Source organism: Glycine max, chromosome 14, assembly GCF_000004515.6.
Source record: "Glycine max cultivar Williams 82 chromosome 14, Glycine_max_v4.0, whole genome shotgun sequence".
Classification (NCBI taxonomy): domain Eukaryota; kingdom Viridiplantae; phylum Streptophyta; class Magnoliopsida; order Fabales; family Fabaceae; genus Glycine; species Glycine max.
Genome location: NC_038250.2, coordinates 42,572,076 through 42,591,038, shown reverse-complemented (window position 1 = coordinate 42,591,038; position 18,963 = coordinate 42,572,076). Strand labels below are relative to the sequence as shown.

The 18,963-nt window shown below is 36.6% G+C and overlaps 2 protein-coding genes across 2 annotated transcripts; one reads left to right on the top strand and one right to left on the bottom strand.

Moving 5' to 3' along the window:
• Nucleotides 1–11,521: 11,521 nt before the first annotated feature.
• Nucleotides 11,522–14,184, top strand: LOC102663720 (probable disease resistance protein At1g61300). The gene is made up of 2 exons (XM_006596801.1): nucleotides 11,522–11,786; nucleotides 13,025–14,184. Exons 1-2 carry the CDS (start codon nucleotides 11,522–11,524, stop codon nucleotides 14,182–14,184), a joined length of 1,425 nt encoding a protein of 474 aa, XP_006596864.1.
• Nucleotides 14,185–14,804: 620 nt separating this feature from the next.
• On the bottom strand, nucleotides 14,805–17,996 carry LOC100817210 (uncharacterized). Its single transcript, XM_006596800.1, has 4 exons — nucleotides 17,552–17,996; nucleotides 16,464–17,482; nucleotides 15,916–16,346; nucleotides 14,805–15,849 (listed from the first exon to the last, which is right to left on the bottom strand). Exons 1-4 carry the CDS (start codon nucleotides 17,994–17,996, stop codon nucleotides 14,805–14,807), a joined length of 2,940 nt encoding a protein of 979 aa, XP_006596863.1.
• Nucleotides 17,997–18,963: the final 967 nt, after the last annotated feature.

Genomic DNA, 18,963 nt, shown 5'->3' with positions numbered 1-18,963 from the left:
TCAGAGTTGTATGTTTTGTTTTTTTTTTTTGTATGTTTAGAAAAAAAAATCAACACATGAAGGGACCAAGGCCCATGTCAGGAAAATCTAAACCTATATTGAGGTAACATATGAGCCACCAAAAAAAATCTGCCAATAATCGGCAAAAGAATTAGCAAGATTATCAGCACAATAATTGCCTTTCCTGTAACATATTCATAAGACAGGTGAGAGGCTACTAGCCCTTGAAGATGGCTTTTTCTTAGATATCTTAGAGCTTTTGGAATTTTTATTTTTGCTGGATTTAGACACCACGGGGATATAATAAGGCGGTTCCTTTTCCGCTGCTAGATCTTCACCTTCTGATTCATCACTGATGGCATCTCCCCAAAATCTAGAGACCAACTTCATGTCATTCACCACCTCAATCGGAATGTTGTGAAGATTAGAACTAGAGAGGGGGATTCTTGTGAATGAAGTACAATAACATGTAAGAAAGTCAAGCACACTTCTTGCAGGCATTCTTTAGCACATTCTTCAACAATGTTGTTCACACATGGACCCCCATCTGAAAGGTCTTGTATTGTGTCAATCGTTAAGCCCATGCGATCAATTGCCATAGTTGCAACCGATGAGTGTTATATTCCTTGGAGAAGCTTTGTATCTAAGAAGGTAGGAATTAAAACTCAGTCTTTGTCTTCATCTCTCTTCATTATCTGTCGATAGAACTCTACTATTTCTTTGATTTGACTTCTCCACAACTATTCCTTTCTTAAATTTTACAGTGTAATTGGGCTTTATGCTGTCACATGGGGGAAAACAAAAAGACGAGGAATTGCATGAGGATGAGAACTACTGCTTAAGTAACTAATTAGGATCCACTACTAGAAAATAGGCTTTCTACATTGGTTATCGGCGCCTTTTTACATCGGTTATCACGCGTCATTGTAACCCAGTGTCGTTGAAACACAACAACGGTTGAGGGACCGATGTTGAAATCTGACATTCTACATCGGTTTTCAGGACAATCGATGTAGAAATCTAGCAGATTTCTACATCGGTTGTCTTGAAAACCCATGTAAAATGTCAGATTTCAACATCGGTCGTTCTAATAACTGATGTAGAATGTCAGATTTCAACATCGGTCATTCTAATAACCGATGTAGAATGTCTAGAATTCTACATCGGTTTTGGCCTGAACCGATGTAGAAAGCTAGACATATCTTTTAACTCTTCATGGTGTTTTGCCAAATTCTTTTTAGTGTTTTTATATGACTGCAGAGTAGCAGACACACAAAATTGCTGTCAACGAGTGTACTCCATAATATTTCACAATAAGGCCAAACATACAAGCCTTCATGTGACAGCAAATGCACAAATGTGAAAGAAGTGAAATTTTGTTATAATTAGTAAGCAACTCAAAGCAGTAAAATAATCAATTCAAAAAAATTATTTCTTTCTATGGTTTCTACAAGTTGGATTTTCTCTATATATCTCTGTCTCTTTGGTTTCTACAAGCTTCATAATCTCCAATGTGATGTATTTTGCTGGGTAGAATCAAAGAACTTGCCTAATAGAGGGTTAGTCCATAGAGGAGATCAAGCAATGATTTCTAAATAACTCTTAAAATGGATTCAGTTCTTCCTTTGTTTGAAGCATGGTATTCTTCTTTTTAAGTTTGAAAACTTCTCACTTGTCTTTTTTCCTAGTCCTAGATTAGATATTTTATGTGAGAAAGGTGTTCCCACCATCTGAAGCTATATAGTAGTTTACAAAAATATAATTTATTCATAAAAGAGAACAAAAATGAGAATTATCAATCATTGGTTCCATAATATTATATAGTAGGCTGATTTAATTTGACCGTGTATTTCGTCCTTGCTGAAATTCCAGAGGAGTTTATCATCATATGAATTGGCTATTATAAATTAGTTTCACTCACAAAACTAAGTTCTCTAAAATTTTTGAGAAATAAAAATAATAAAACAAGTAAAACTTAAGTTTTAGTCCTACCGAAAATATATACTTTTACTAGCTTTTATAAAGCAAAAGAAAATCACTTGACAAAAAATCTAATATATATCTTCTTTACCTAAAGTAAAAAAAAATTAAAATTCATTTTAAGCATCACTCATCATTTTATCAAATCATGGAAAGAATGACAAATCAGAGCAATTAAAACTTAGCTTTCATCCATTGTCATTATGTTAAACTTTTTGTTTTCCTAACCAAATCAATTATATGGAGCTTAAAAATGGAGATTCTAGGAGCTTAAAATCCACGTGTGAAGGTAAGTTAACGATGAAAGAAATAAAGAAATAAAGAAATGTTACACAAGACAAATCAAAAAAATTTAACGATGAATAAGATATATTATAACACAATTTATACTCATTATCTTAATTTGTTCTTTATAACATTCAGTGGGATCAAGAATAAATAATGCAGTACTTTGATATAAAAACACCATATAGATCAAGAAACCAAAAAATATTGGTGATATAAAAGCACCATATATTCATGAGAGTTTCACATGCTGGAAGCATCTTTTGTTGCATGTAACCATGTCCTATATGTAGATTCCATCCTTTAAAAGCACAATGATAACGAAGAAACTTCAAAACTTCAAGGTTCTCAATTCTTTGTATTCAATATTCAATACTTAAAAAGGCACAAATTTAGCAAGTTCTACTTCTATTCCTAAATTTTGTGTTCTGAACCAAATAAATTACAAATTACATAAAGGCACATTGTGTCCTTCTATGTAGGTATAAAACATGCCAGTGTGTAAATTAGATTTATGAGTCACCATAATGAATGAATTAAATCACTATTCCTTATAAAATTATAACTACTGCCCAAAAAGAATTATTTTATATGAAAATGAACTTCTTAAAACTTAATTGAGTTACCAACAATAGTTATAAAAACTAATTCCCTTTCAATGTTCATTTTTCTCAATCACAACTTAAATTAATTATTATAATCCAAACTCAAATTTCCTCAATAACATTAACAGTTTTCTCCCAATTAGTTATGTAATAAAAATAAATTTATTTCTCACATGTGTGAGTGACTACTACCTGAATTCAAAAATCATTTTTTTATGTAGTATTATCTATTTGTGCTTAATGGAAAGAATTGTGCTTATGAAAATAAATTGATGCTAATTCCTAGGAAAACATTAATTTTTAAGTGGTTCTCCCAATGTGGAGCAACGGAGATAGCACCAAATATATTACACAAACTGGATAGGAAGAAATTGGTTGAAGTGATTAGAGGATAGGACTGACACATGTACCTAGCAATTATCCAAAGTCCAAAAATTAAAAAATCCCAATCAATAATAAATTTTATACATGATAATATTAAATATAACAACATTAAAGACTAAAATATTTAAGAGGTTAAAAAAAAGATATTTAAGAGGAAAATGAAATGAAACGTATCACTAATTAAAGATGCAAAGAAAAATATTAAGAGGTTAAAAAAAAGATAGTATATGTACATCTTGTATTTTTGTTGACTAGTGTATGTCGGTAGCAGAATAGTATTAGCTGTATTTTACATTGTTTATTAGCATTACTAATTAAAAGCAAATGGATTAAAATACCAAATAGAAAGCAAAGTAAACCATAACACTAATCTATGGGCTATATAACAGTTGATTAAAAAATTGCGATATAACAGTGACTTTAGGATTATTATAGACAATTAAAAAATACTAAGGAATTTGCATGCAATTGCTCTCACTTAATCAAACACTACTACAAAAGCAGAATTCAACGTCGGTTAAAAACAGTCTTCTACGTCGGTTGAAGACCGTCGTCGTCTGCAACGACGTAGTAAATTCGATTAATTTCAACGACAGTTATGCAAAACCGTCGTAGACATTCTACAATTCTAAGACGGGCTGCCGGACAGCCCCGTCTTAGAAATTAAGAAAGACTACGACGACCGTGTGGACATCACCGTCGTAGACACAACCGTGTTTTACGACGGTTATGTCCTAAGGACCATCATAGAATGTCCCTGATACTACTACGGTGTTTTGCAGACGACCGTCGTAGCTACTTGGGAATTCTATGACGGTCTTGTCCCAAGACTGTCGTAATAGATTGTGAATTCCATTGTGAATGGCCTTATTACTACTACGGGGTTCTGCAGACAACCGTCGTAGCTACTTGGGAATTCTACGACGATCGTATCCCAAGACTGTCGTAATAGATTGTGAATTCCACAGTTAATTGGCGAAATACCACTACGGTGTTCTGTCAATGACCGTCGTAGTTATTGTACATTCTACGACAGTCGTGTGGACAAGACCGTCGTAATAGATTGTGAATTCCACTGTTAATTGGCGGAATACCACTACGGTGTTCTGTCAATGATCGTCGTAGTTATTGTACATTCTACGACGGTCGTGTCTCATGACCATTGTAAGATATGGTGAATTCTACTACGGTGACGTGGCGGTGACCGACGTAGAAATTTGCAGGTTCTACGACGGTCGTGTCGAAAGAACCGTCGTAGAAGATTTTTTTTTAAATCAGCACATTATGCAGTACCATCGGATGCCTGTTCAAGTTATATATGATACGTGCACAATTGTGTTCTACTACTGGCCAAGCAGCTAAGAAGAAATGTAAAGAACGACAATTGTTGAAACTTGCATATTGGAAGATCAATCGGCCAAAATAACCATGAGCAGCTACAATATTATAGGTTTCTTCCTCTTGACCAAATCTGTAACCTTCATTAGCAGATTCATTTTCTGTGGTTTCCCTGATCAAACAAGAAGTTACCAAGGAACCATGCATATCACTGAATAGGGAGCCGCCGAATACACCAGCTACACCTAACATGTGAAATGGATGCATAAGAATATTATGCTCAGCCTGAAATACAATCATAAAATTGAAAGTACCTAAAATTCCTAGAGGCATACCATCTGAAAAGCTTCCCTGACCAATAGGATAGATAAAGAAAACAGCAGTAGCGGCTGCAACAGGAGCTGAATATGCAACAGCAATCGAAGGACGCATACCCAAACGAAAACTAAGTTCCCACTCACGCCCCATGTAGCAAGCTACACCAAGTAAGAAGTGTAGAACAATTAGTTCATAAGGATCGCCGTTATATAACCATTCATCAATAGATGCCGCTTCCCAAATAGGATAAAAGTGCAAACCTATAGCCGCAGAAGTAGGAATAATGGCACCAGAATAGTGATGAACATGATCCTAAAAATGGGGACAAATATACATTTAATTAGTCAAATTTAATCATAAGACCACATAATTAAGGAATAAAAACATCATCATAATTACTCATTATTTTAAACTCATTAAATTAGGACAGACAACTTAATTAAGGATCCCTAGTCACTACTCAAGCATTTCTCTATTGACCTGATTACCTTATAATAAGATATGTTGAAGGCCATGGTCATCACAGCTTGGTTGATTTGTCCCCCTGTAGCAACAACAACAAACAAACAAAAAAACCCATGAGAATTAAGATGGCAATTTAGAGGAACAACAAACTTGCCACAAAGTCAGCAATTCTAGCTCTGTAGAAGAATCATGATTTGAGCTGACCTGCAGGTTTAAACAAAGGAGCTGGGGGTACCTGCTAGCTTGTAGTCCTTGTCACCACCACCTTGAGCAGAAGTTACCTGTGTTTAAACTCAGCAATTCTAACTTTTAATGTTAAACACACCACAACATTATGATAAACAATTAAGTCCAACTTAAGAAGTTACTTATCAAATATTAAGTCAAACAAAAAGCATAGAGAAAATTAATTTCATTCTAGTTACTTATCAAATATACAACTCAAGTCAAAAAAATATTAAGTCATACAATGTACTGTTCAACGCACGCCCACAATTAAGGGCTGGATATAGGAAATTGGTTCCATCACTACAATTGAAGTTTAATCATAAAATACATATGAAAAAGGAAGACTGCGCATTGTAGTTAAAAAAAAATTCTGCTTAGAATGAAAATTGTTCTTAAGTTATCTAATTCTGTCTTGGTTCGCCTTTCTTCATTTGGATAAAATATGCCGCCCATTTATGCCGGAGTGTGGTCATGGTCTCTTCTGGTATCGGTGATCGATCAGAAAACCACTGCACATGTATATATGAAATTAGTAAATCACATTGAATCAGGTCAAAACTAATGATGTCTAATTACATTAACAAGTAAATCAATAATGAGAAACATACGTCAATCCAGCCATCCTTCAATCCACCACTTACAATGCACCATATCCAATGCATAACATAGTATTCACACTCGTAGTTTCCTGTTTGAACATGACTCTACAGGACATACGCACACACATAAGGTAGTGAATTCAGTCAACGCAAGAGTGTAATGACATCCATATGGCATTTTGAATTTAAATAAACATGTACCTTTGCTTCAATCCACTGAGGCCCATGCTGAGGTGGCTTTCCCTCTGCAGTTTTGGTGACTGATTTCATTGCACTATTATAAATATAGAAACAAAGCATTACGATCATTGGTGGTTTGATTTTGGATTGCATTATGTCATTGAGGCATGGTAGAGGCAACACTAACCTGTTTACTGCACCCTTGATGGCAGCATCCAGCTTCTTTCGCAAAGAACAAAACCAAACCGCTACATTGTCACATGGGCACAATACAAGGAGCTGCCAATGGGCCCTGAACAGATAAAGGAACTTCATTCAGTCAATATGTTGAACATAACCGTAGTTGACCAACATTATTTGCTCAACTTACTGATTTAAATAAGGTGTTATATAAATTTGTTTTGCTGCTTCCTTCAACCACCTTCCAATGTAATTTTCACACTCTTGACGTCTAGTGTTTGCATTGTGGATACACTGAGGTTCAAGGAACCCATACAATGCTCCATAACCAATGCTCGCACTCCAATCATGAATAAACCTATGTAAAACATTTTTTCATAAAATTAGAAAGTAGGTTATTTAAAGTAAGTGATTTGTACAGTGTAGAAATGTTTGACCTAATAAACATATACACTTACATAAGCCATAACTGTAGAATGGAGATGTTTAAACACTTGTCTCCTAAAATGATCTCGCTCACATCAGCGTGTGTGATAAAGAAGCCATCTTTGACATTATTGATCCCAAATTTAGCACCATCCCATGACACCTCAACAGGCCTTTGGTAAATGTCGAACAAGTTCTTCACCAACTGTCCTAATGGATCAATAACCTCAGCTGGCTTTTCCTCCTCAACAGTCTTCAATGGTGAGCTGACATCCTTATGTGGTTCCTTTTTGAATTACAAAACATTAAAAAAATAGTTACGTCAGTAAACATTTTAGAAAGTCATTAATGTTACTATCCATTAAACAATTACATACCTTAGCCAACATGGGTTTGACCAAGTGTCTTGGCCATGAAACAAAACTCCCTAAAGCTTCATTGACAAACTTTATTTCTGATGTAGGGATCAGAACCTCCGCATCTCCGAAAATAACTTCCACCACACTCACCCGAACAACATCATCAGCGTAGGGCACGTTGTGAATGGTGCCAAAGCTGTCGCACTGTATGCCCACTGCCACTAATTTGTTGGAGTTCTCGGCAGTTACATGCAGGCCGACGTTGTCGCCATTCAAGTGAGAGGGTTTTTTACCTAATGCATTTGTCTCTGCTGCTGCACAGCTTCCCTTCGTGCTTACCCTTGCTGCCAGAACTTGTATATCATGTGGCTGAAGTGAGGCTGAATGTTGTGATGCAATTTGAGACAACTCCAACTTGATAGCTTGTTGTATTTGTCCTTTAAATGTGTCCATAGTGCGCTGTTTTTCCTCTTCTACCCTCCTCATCCACGCCTCCTCTCTTTTAATGTTTTCTTGTTCAACCTGTCTTTGCCATTCTTCCTTTAGGTTACCAATTATATCAGCCAACTGTTCTACAGTGATGGAGTTTGAAGAACTGGTAGACCGACGCGATGCTGGACCAAAGTACCGTGTAATTGTCACCCCTGTCCCAGCCCCATGTACACGACCAGGATGCTCCGGTCTTCCAATAGCCATGTTCAAAATATCATCTCGTCCCGAAGGCACAATGTTGCCCTGTCTGCTTTGCTCTTCCAAAGAGTCCTGTTCAAATAACACAAAACAAGATCAACGTATAAAGGAAGTTGTCATTGATGTATTTGATTTGTTTGTGAGTAACAATTATTATGTTAGTTGCTTACAATTTTGTCTGCTATTTCTTTGGCGGCTTGAGATGTCATCTGGCCATATTGTTTTGTGCGTGCACTCTTCCACTTCTCGTGTCTAGAAATTGGTGATGGTGGGAGGTACAATGAAGGGTCCTCAGTAAATGCTGCTTGTTCTTCTTGTATCTTCCTTTTTTCAACCATTAATTTTTTTTCTAGCAGCTCATAGCCTCCCCTAGACAACAAGTGTGGAGAGTCATTGTATTTTTGAATCTCTTGTGCCTTTTTCTGTATCCCCTTGAAATTAAAAAAGAAGCATTTGTCAACGATGATGCAAAACATGTGTTGCAAGGAAAAGCATGAACAGTTTGTAAGATACCTGCCAGGTAGGGGTTTGCCTAATTTTTGTAAACTCAGCCCAATCTTTTGCATCAATGCCATATTTAACCAAAGGATCATCTTTTGCTTGCCCGTCAGTGTTACCATACACATATTTTGTTGTCAACGCCGACTTAAATTGCCGCCAACGCGTTGCCACCATTGACATCACCTTCTTTTTGGCATTATCACCCTCGGGGATGTCGAATTTTTCCTACAAAACATGTGTGCAAATAAAATGCATAAACATGAATGTTTGTAACAAATTTTAAATTACCAGCATGAGGGACTTACCAATATGTCATCCCATATCATGTTCTTCAGTGTTTCAGGTACATCATTCCAGGTAGAGTGAACAATTGGAATCTTGTCTCGTGCCACAACTCCAAGATAACTGTGAAACTGATCCTTGTGAGGTCCGGATCCTCTACCAGTGGCTGGATTCACACTCATTGTTGCCCTTGCTTGATCCAATGTTCTTGCTGTCAACCTTCTTAGCCGAGTGGCTTGTCTAGCTTTCCTAGACGTCCCATCAGAAGGAATCTCAGCCTGTGTGGGTAATGGCGGGGGTGTCGTCATTCGAATGACCGTGCTGAAACAAAATACATCAGGACAACAGTCAACAAGTAACCATTACTGCACACAAATTATTACCATTGTTTGTCTATGCATTCAGTGATTATAGCAGCACTTATGATACAGATAAACACAAACACACAAATTGTTGCAAGTGTAATTGTCTACTATATTTGGAATATTGTACGCTGTCCTTTATTAGCAAATATGAATGTGCTTGCTGGTTCATCTCTTTGAAAGTAAACAGAGATTACAGTTCACACAACACAAGTGAAATTCAGAAAAAAAGGGTAAAAACTATTTATAGAATATTTGGTTCCAGTTCATCTCAATCTCACATCATGCAATCAGTCCTGCTCTTAATTCAGATTTCAAATTTTCAATGCCCAAGTGATGATCAAAATCACAAAGTTAGGTCAATTCCAATCCCTTGGTAATTATACCTACCTGTTAATCGAAAGTCCTATTTCCTTAGGTGAGTTCAATTGACACATGCAATAGGTTTAGGAATTAAAAAAATCACATAACAATCAATCGCAATCCTTATTTTCTTTTGAAACAACCCCAATCCTGTTAATGAGTGTGTTGTTTACTTCAGACCCAAACAATTCACCAATTTTTCTATTGTGAGATAAATCCTAAAATGACTTTATGAATGACGAAAATGAATCAAATTGAACATAAAAAAACCATAGATTGAAATTGCAAGAATTGGATTACACGATTTCAACTTCAATTTGGTAGTGTTCTTCCCTTAACCTAATTATTTAGCAAAACATAGCAAAAAGAGAATAATTAACAGAAGAGAAGTGGAAATCCAGCACATGAATTGAAGATAAAATTTCTTATTTTCACAAGGTCTCAGCCTAAAAATTAAAGAGAATGAGTCTCTTGATTCCTGTTAAAGAAAATGACATAGGTGCCAAAATTTGAGGAAGACATGTATTTATAGGCACCGGGCATGTACATAATGAAAATAGGGTGTGTACACATGGTGATATAACAGTAACACTTCATGATTCAAGATTGATGCACAGTGAAGAAAAGGTGTGCTAAGTCAAATGCTGTTTAAGCTTGTTTAAGCTTCTTAGCAGATTTTAGACCTGGTTTCCAAAAGGAGTTTGGTGTTAAGGATGTACACCTTGATGCAGAAGACTCGTTGATTGGAAAGCAGTGAAGCAAGGACAGGGCTCTGCATTCCTCAAGATCAAAGAAAATACATGCATAAAAAATAAAACTATATAATAAATTAACAGATGGGATGTCTTGACAAGTATCTTGACAAGGATCACATTCCATGATCATATGGAAAAGACTATATTAAGACATAAAATATATTTCATCCATGGGATGTCTTGTTTTGAGCAAAAATAAAAAATAAAACAGAGAATATTATTTACATCTGTCACTTTTATGGATAATACTTAATAGACCTAATTAAACATATTTCGTAGGTAAAATGTTTACGAAAATACTATCATGAACATTAATTAGAGTATATGAGAAAAATGTTTAATTCATTTTCCTCCTCCATGTATAATAGGAAGAGCAGTGGTTTCTCTAGAAGGGCCTCTATATACAGAGGAGTAACGAGGTATTTGTCTAGTACTTTCACGTTTTAACGTTATGTGGCCTCTTTTTCATTCATTTTGGCTGCTAGCGGATATCTTTTTGATTCTGAATGAATAAAAATAAATTGATTTAGACACCACCAGCATGGCCCAAAATCAATATTTTCCATATTTTGTCATCAATTATTTTGTTTGTTACTTTTCCATCCTCTACACATGTGCTTTTTTTTAAAAAAAGGAAACAAGTCCCTTATTTTTTATACACAAAATAGCCCAAAATCCCTTACCACTAGTCCAATTTCATGTTTATTTATTTTAATAGTTTGTGATTTAATACTATTAGTAAAATTAACTTGGGCATTTTTTTTATTGTTTAAAAAATTAGGCACCCAAGAAGAAGCTGCTGAGACCTATGACATTGCTGCTATCAAATTCAGGGGATTAAATGCAGTAACAAACTTTGACATGAGTCGCTACGACGTGAAGAGCATTGCAAATAGTACTCTTCCTATTGGTGGTTTATCTGGCAAGAACAAGAACTCCACAGATTCTGCATCTGAGAGCAAAAGCCATGAGCCAAGCCAATCCGATGGAGATCCATCATCGGCTTCATCGGTGACCTTTGCATCATAGCAACAACCTTCAAGCTCCAACTTAAGCTTTGCCATACCCATTAAGCAAGACCCTTCAGATTACTGGTCCATCTTGGGGTACCATAATACTCCCCTTGACAACAGTGGCATCAGGAACACTACTAGTACTGTTACTACAACTACTTTTCCATCCTCCAACAATGGCACTGCTAGTAGTTTGACACCCTTCAACATGGAGTTCTCAAGTGCCCCCTCAAGTACCGGCAGCGATAACAATGCCGCGTTTTTCAGTGGAGGAGGCATCTTTGTTCAGCAACAAACTAGTCATGGTCATGGAAATGGAAGCAGTGGTTCCTCCTCTTCTTCTTTAAGCTGTTCAATCCCATTTGCCACGCCCATATTTTCTCTAAATAGCAATACTAGTTATGAGAGCAGTGCTGGTTATGGAAACTGGATTGGACCTACCCTGCACACATTCCAATCCCATGCAAAACCAAGTCTCTTTCAAACGCCAATATTTGGAATGGAATGAGCTCATGCACGAGCTGGGATGAGAATCTGTGCATATAATGATGAAAGGGGAAGAAGGACAATAGTGGCGATGTTGTTTTAGCATGCAAAGAAGCAAAGGACGGACTAGTCCCTTTAGCTGATGCAGTATTTGAATGAGTTGGACTGACAGTCATAATTTCATGAGAATCGTAGCTATACCTAGCAGCTGACACTGTACTAACTCAAACTTCCTTTGTTATGTTTTGAATGAATTTTCCTTTTTCTTTTTCGCCCCTTTATTAGCTTTTTGGTCCTGTTAATATACTGACATTATATCAAATAAGGATAATGGGAAGAAAAAAAAAATCCTTTTGTAATCCCTTTCATCTCATTTTTTGTTACTATCAACTTGCCATCTATGTGAAACTAGGCATTCAATGCCTATATATATTTATGTACCTTTGGTATGTTTTCTCTTAACTTTTTTTGGGTAAATTCGCATCAAATTTGGTTTGTACTTCGAACAGCTTTTTGGTTTCTAAAAATTATTTAAAGAAATAACAAATGTAATAATTTGCTAACGGATTTATTTTATGGTTTAAAATTTGACTCGAATTCTCAGTCCATATTTATCTGATGATCTATGCTTAAGTTAAGTGTTTAATCTTTGACTCGAATTCGCGTCATATTTTTTTTTTTCGGGGAAAGGGACAGATCTTTATCCTGGTTGCAATGTTTTTTGTCCATCTGGAGTGACTAATCACTAATGTGCCACGGAAAAAGCTGAGATTATATTCGTTCAGCAGCCTCGGGAGGGGGTACTGTTTTGAGAAGCAAGGAAGAATTGGAATCACAAAGACATGATTGCAAAGGAGATTCTTCAGAAGAATTGGAATGACAAAGACATGATAGGGTGGTCGTTCTCCAGAAGAATTGGTCAATTGTGTATATTCCAGCAAGTTGAGATGAGTGGAGGCACAGTGAGATAATTATTTCAGTTAAATTAATTCCTTTCAGTTTTTAAATATATTCTTTATTTGGGTAAAATAATTCCTTTATGAAATTCTTTTAATTTAATATATTTCTAAATAAATTATTTTGACGTAATATATTGTAAATCAATTTAAAAATAGGATTTTCTGTCTAAAGACTCATTAAAACACACGAGAGAGTTGTGTTATTCTACAGTGAAGGAGCAACAAAAAAAATTTAAGAATGTAGCATAACCAAAACAATGAAACAGGTGATGTAAAAGATCATACGAACGGAGGTAGCAATGGTGATGATGCTTTGACTATAAATCAGTTGCTATCCAGACTAACAAGGGCAGAAGACAACATTGATAAAAAATTACAGTGGCTGGAGTTCCAGGGCAATAAGCGCAAGAGACAAGATGACGATTGGTTGGATAAACTAAAGGACCTGAAAAAAAGAGCTATTGATGTGAAAAACTCACTGCATCAGTCTGGGTCGACTAATGAATTCCCCGAGCCTTATGAATTGGGTGATGAGTTTGATGAATTATTGCTAATGAAGCCTTGGATGTTGCTAGATGAGCGAGATGAAAATATGGAGAAGATGTGGGATCTTCTGGAGCATGAGGAAGTTTTGATTATTGGCATAGATGGAATGGGGGGAGTTGGAAAAACATTCATGGCAACTCATTTCAAGAATGAGATTAAAAGAAAGGGGACTTTCAAGGATGTCTTCTGGGTCACTGTTTTCGATGATTTCACCACTTTCAAATTGCAACATGACATTGCAGCAACAATACAGGTTAAGCTTTACGGAGATGAGATGACTAGAGCAACAATTTTGACGTTAGAGTTGGAGAAAAGAGGAAAAACACTGCTTATTTTGGATGATGTTTGGGAATATATTGATCTGCAAAAGGTGGGGATTCCTCTTAAAGTGAATGGCATTAAATTGATTATCACAACTCGTTTGAAACATGTGTGTCTACAGATGGATTGCCTACCAAATAATATAATAAGAATGCACCCTCTCTCTGGTGAAGAAGCTTGGGAGTTATTTTTGCTAAAACTTGGACACCGTGGAACACCTGCAAGACTTCCCCCTCATGTACTAGAGATTGCAAGATCTGTTGTAATGAAATGTGATGGTTTACAACTTGGAATCAGTGTGATGGCTCGAACCATGAAAGGGAAAAATGAGATCTATTGGTGGAGACATGCATTGAATATACTTGACAGATTGGAGATGGGAGAAGAGGTCTTAAGCGTACTAAAACGTAGCTATGACAATTTAATTGAAAAGGACATTCAAAAATGTTTCTTACGATCTGCACTGTTTCCTAATGAGACTAGGAAAGAGGAATGGGTTATGATGGTTGTTGAGAGTGGTGGCACAGTGAGTTTGTTTGTGATATTCCAGCAAGCATAGCACAAGGGGAGAAGAAAAGAGTAAGAAAGTTGAGTGTTGAATATATTTAAAATATTATTTAAAATATTTTACTGGAATTTTGAATATATTTAAAATATTATTTATTTTATTCAAATAAATATTTATTAATAGAAATAAGTTTAAACAACTGTAATTTTATTTCACAGAATGCAAACACAAGAGCATGATCTTCAGTGATAAAAAAATACTATTCGTAAGGAGATGCAAACACAAATAAAGTATGTTAAGCATGCATACTTACAATGAGCACTGTTTGCTGGTGATGATCTCTCACTTGCTGTAATGCTGCTGTTCCAAAAAAATCCATAGATTAGGAACATTGAATGTGTTACTTAAATATCAGAGTACAACACACAAAAAAAACAAAATTTAAAAAACATCATCTTAAAATTGACATTACAACTATGAAAAGAAAAATAAGGAAAGCAACACCTTAAGACAAAATTTTGATACCCATTATTGGTTCCCATTTACACTATCCTACTCTCACTAAATTAGGCAGTTATGCAGGTTGAGTGTTATTGAAGGTGATAATTAAATCAAACCCATAACAATACAAAACAGTAGGTGGAGTGGGTTACCACATAAATGATAGGAAGTTAGGTGTCGTTATTTTCCCATAGCCCTTCGTGATGGTCATGTCTAGTTGCATGTTCAACATCATCTTTGTCGATGGCCTCCATCCTAGGTATTTGGTCATTGACAGGTGGCATATCAGTCACATCGAATGCTGCATAATGACTATAGTCGGTCATATAAAATTTTCTGCCTTGTATAGCCACGGACCAAGTAGGGTCAGACGGATCTTCAACATAAAAAACTTGTCTGGCCTGCATTGCCATTATAAATGGGTCATCATTGTAACCACCTTTTTTGAGGTCAATTAAAGTGAAGCCCATTTTGTCTTTGTGTACCCTTGTATTCGCATTAACCCATCGACATCTGAACACAGGAACTCTAAATTGACCGTAATCCAACTCCCATATATCTTCGATGACTCCATAGTACGGCATTGACACGCTAATGGGATTGTTATCAGAAACGCTACTAAAGTGAGTTGCCTCACCCTCAACACTAACCCCACTGTTTTGCATGGTACTTCGTGCATCCTTAGACTTTGTGTAGAAAGCATAGCCGTTGATATCATATCCCTGCCAGGTGGGCACATTAAGATTTGGACCAAGGGCTAACAGTCGGAGCGTATCAGAAGTTGTATCATCCGCAAAAATACACTGCCTGAACCAGTTCACAAATGTTCTATTATGTTCCTGGAACAACCTCATCTTGTTCATTCTTGGGTTTTTAGCTGACAATTCATTTTTGTGAGAATGTATGTACGGCATGACCTCTGCTGTGTTGTTTAAGACATATAGATGAGCTTGGGACAGCCTTTGCAAATTCATGGTGACAACATCAAATCCTTGACTTCCCCTACCTTGAGTTGTGGGTTGATTCCGATTTTGAGGAACCCCGACTGGCTGTGCGTTACTTATATAATTTGATGAAAACTCTATTGCTTCTTCAGCAACATATCTTTCAACTATGCTTGCTTCTGGACGATATTGATTTTTTGTGTATCCTTTCAGCACCTTCATGAACCTTTCAACCGGATACATCCATCGTAAATAAACCGGGCCACACAACCTAATCTCGCGAACCAGATGAACAATTAAATGAATCATTATGTCAAAGAATGACGGGGGAAAATACATCTCTAATTCACAAACAATAATGGCGGCTTCATTCTCCAAAATATCCAACTGTGATGGGTCAATAACCTTGCTGCAGATTGCATTAAAGAAAAAACACAATCGAGTGATGGCATTACGAACTTTTTCAGGCAAGATTCCACGAATGGCCACTGGTAAAAGTTGTTGCATTAGTACGTGGCAATCATGGGATTTCAGCCCAATCAATTTCAATTCCTTAATTGACACAAGCCTCTTTATATTTGAAGAGTATCCTTGAGGAACTTTGACATTTACTAGACAATGACAAAAACTTTTTTTCTTAGCTGTGGACATTGTGTAACATGCTGGAGCCAAATATGTCCTAGCACCTCGTAAAACTGGATGTAGTTGCTCCCGTATACCCAACTCAACCAAATCCTGACAGGATTTTACACCATCCTTGGTCTTCCCCTTAATGTTAAGAAGGGTGCCAATCAAACTATCACACACATTTTTTCCACATGCATAACGTCCCAACAATGCCGAACATCCATATTGCACCAATATGGGAGATCAAAGAATATTGACCTTTTTTTTCCAAATGTTCTTCACAGACAAGTCCTTTTTCTGTGTCTTACCAAAGGTAGTATCTATGTCTCTGACCCTTTGGTAAACATCATGTCCACATAATGGTTTAGGCGCTATTTCAAGCTCACTATCTCCATTAAATGCTTTTTTCAAACGCCTATATGGGTGATTTCGGGTTAAAAATCTTCTGTGCCTTGTATAGATTGTCTTCTTCCCATGGGTTAGTGGAATGTAACAAGTATTTTTTTCACAAATAGGACATGCATGGTGTCCTTTGACACTATATCCGCTCAAATTACCATAAGCGGGAAAATCGTTAATCGTACAGAAGAGCATTACACGCAAGTTGAATGACTGTTTTGCATTTGCATCATACACTTCAACCCCCTCAACCCACAGTTTGGTCAGGTCTTCTATCAAAGGAGCCAAGTACACATCAATATCATTTCCAGGTTGTTTTGGACCAGCTATCATCATAGAGAGCAACATATATTTGCGCTTCATGGACAACCATGGAGGAAGGTTGTAAATCATTAATAATACCGGCCACGAACTATGATTGGTGGTCAAGTTACCAAAGGGATTCATTCCATCCGAGGCAAGCGCAAGCCTTAGGTTTCTAGGCTCTTGTGCAAAAGTTGGATACAAGGAGTTAAATGTCTTCCATTGTGTACAATCAGCGGGGTGTCTAATCATACCATCCATTCTTCTTTCATCTACATGCCACCTTACGTATTTAGAATCTTGTACACTCGCAAACAACTGCTTCAACCTAGGTATTATTGGCAAATACCAACAAACCTTTGCTGGACGACTACTACCGGTGGCTGAACCTTCAATACCTTCCCCGTCGTTGCCCTTGTACCATGAAAGTCCGCAAGTAGGGCAGAATCGCATATCCACAAACTCATTTCTGTACAGAAGGCAATCATTCGGACATGCATGGATTCTTCGGTACTCCAAGCCAACGGGACATAATATTTTTTTTGCCTCGTAGTGACTCTTCGGTAAGGTGTTATCTTCAGGAAACATATTTTTCAATAACAAAACCAACTCAGTGAAGCTTTTGTCACTCCACCCAAATCTACCCTTTAGGTTAACCAAAGCTAGCACAGCTGATAACCTAGTAAAGCTTTTGCATCCAACATACAACGACGTCTGCGCATCTGTTTGAAGAGCATCGTAAATATCTGCATGACATTCCCGAAAGCCCTCTTGCCCAAGATCATGTATCATGTCTTCCATTTGATCTCCGCTTTCTAGCTGAACCGGATGAGGTCGACTTGTTGCTGTATGACCAACCAACTCACCATGCCATATCCACTTTGTGTACGTGGGGCTAAAGCCATCACATATCAGATGCGATTTAATGTCATCCAACGAGTGATGCCTGCCGTTCACACATTTAACACAAGGGCAGAAAAACTTGGCATCTGTGGTTGCTGAATTTATTTGGAAAAATGACAAAAACTCTTCAACCCCGTGTTGATACGCTTCGCTTATGCGAGGTGTTGTAATCCAAGTTCGGTCCATGCTTAGTGTTGTGTAATAGTAAGTACGATGATGGCAGCGAGAACAACAACAACTTATTATGAGGTAAGAAGCTGAAATTCGTTGTTTGCAGAAAATTTTCCTAAGCCAAATGAACAAACAAACAATGAAATTTAACAAATGGAGAAAATATTTAAGAATAAGAATGTGCAAATCATAATAGGTCCATGAGGTCGCTGAAGTATAAAAATTGGCATGAGAACCCGTGTGCTGATTTTGGTTCTACTAAACACCAAATTATACATCAATCGCAACATTAAAAAGGAGATTATAAACGAGCTAAGTTAATTATACATCTCAAGTTAATTATACAACAAGCTTTACCTCCTCTACACTAAACAAAATAAGCAACCGGAATTTATGGGACTAAACAACAACATATGGGATCCGCTCCTTTTGACCCGAGGATTGGAATGTTCTGTCTTATTTTAGTTTTAACTTGCTCCTATGAAGGAGGGGAAGGAAGTGTGTCAAATAAATTGAAGGTTAGCGAAGGAATGTCAGTGATGATAATGCGGTGGAAAACATAGGTTGAAAGTGAAAACAAAAAAAAAGAATTGGAAAGGGAGTGAGGTAGAACCAAATTCTGTCACCCTTCATATTCCTCACCCTCCATGACTGATGCCACTTTTTCCTGATTTAGATTATAATGAACTTCTTAGTAAGCTATTTAAGGAACTTGGTGTGGCTGTTGATGATGTGACAGAATTAATTGAGAGTTGGCACCAATTTTCTAGCAAACTTTACTATGTAAGTTCCATTATAATATGTCTTAATTAGTAGTTTGTAGATATAGAAAGAAACTAATGCATGGTAACATCTCTTTCTGGGTATAATATCAAATGTTATTGATTTGATTTGTTATCAAGCAGGGAGTAGATAGATACAGGGAAAGAAAGACATTGTGCCTACTAGGAATTGGTTCTGAATGACATACAGGATACTTTTG

Bases quoted from the DNA above. Each gene is read 5' to 3' on its own strand.
- LOC102663720 (XM_006596801.1), top strand. From the start codon at position 11,522: ATGGAGTTCTCAAGTGCCCCCTCAAGTACCGGCAGCGATAACAATGCC. The intron at 11,787-13,024 runs GTCTCTTTCAAA...ACAATGAAACAG, and splicing joins CCAATCCCATGCAAAACCAA to GTGATGTAAAAGATCATACG.
- LOC100817210 (XM_006596800.1), bottom strand. From the start codon at position 17,996: ATGGACCGAACTTGGATTACAACACCTCGCATAAGCGAAGCGTATCAA. The intron at 16,347-16,463 runs GTCAATATTCTT...CTTAACATTAAG, and splicing joins AGAACATTTGGAAAAAAAAG to GGGAAGACCAAGGATGGTGT. The intron at 15,850-15,915 runs GTATTTTCCCCC...TCGCGAGATTAG, and splicing joins ATTGTTTGTGAATTAGAGAT to GTTGTGTGGCCCGGTTTATT.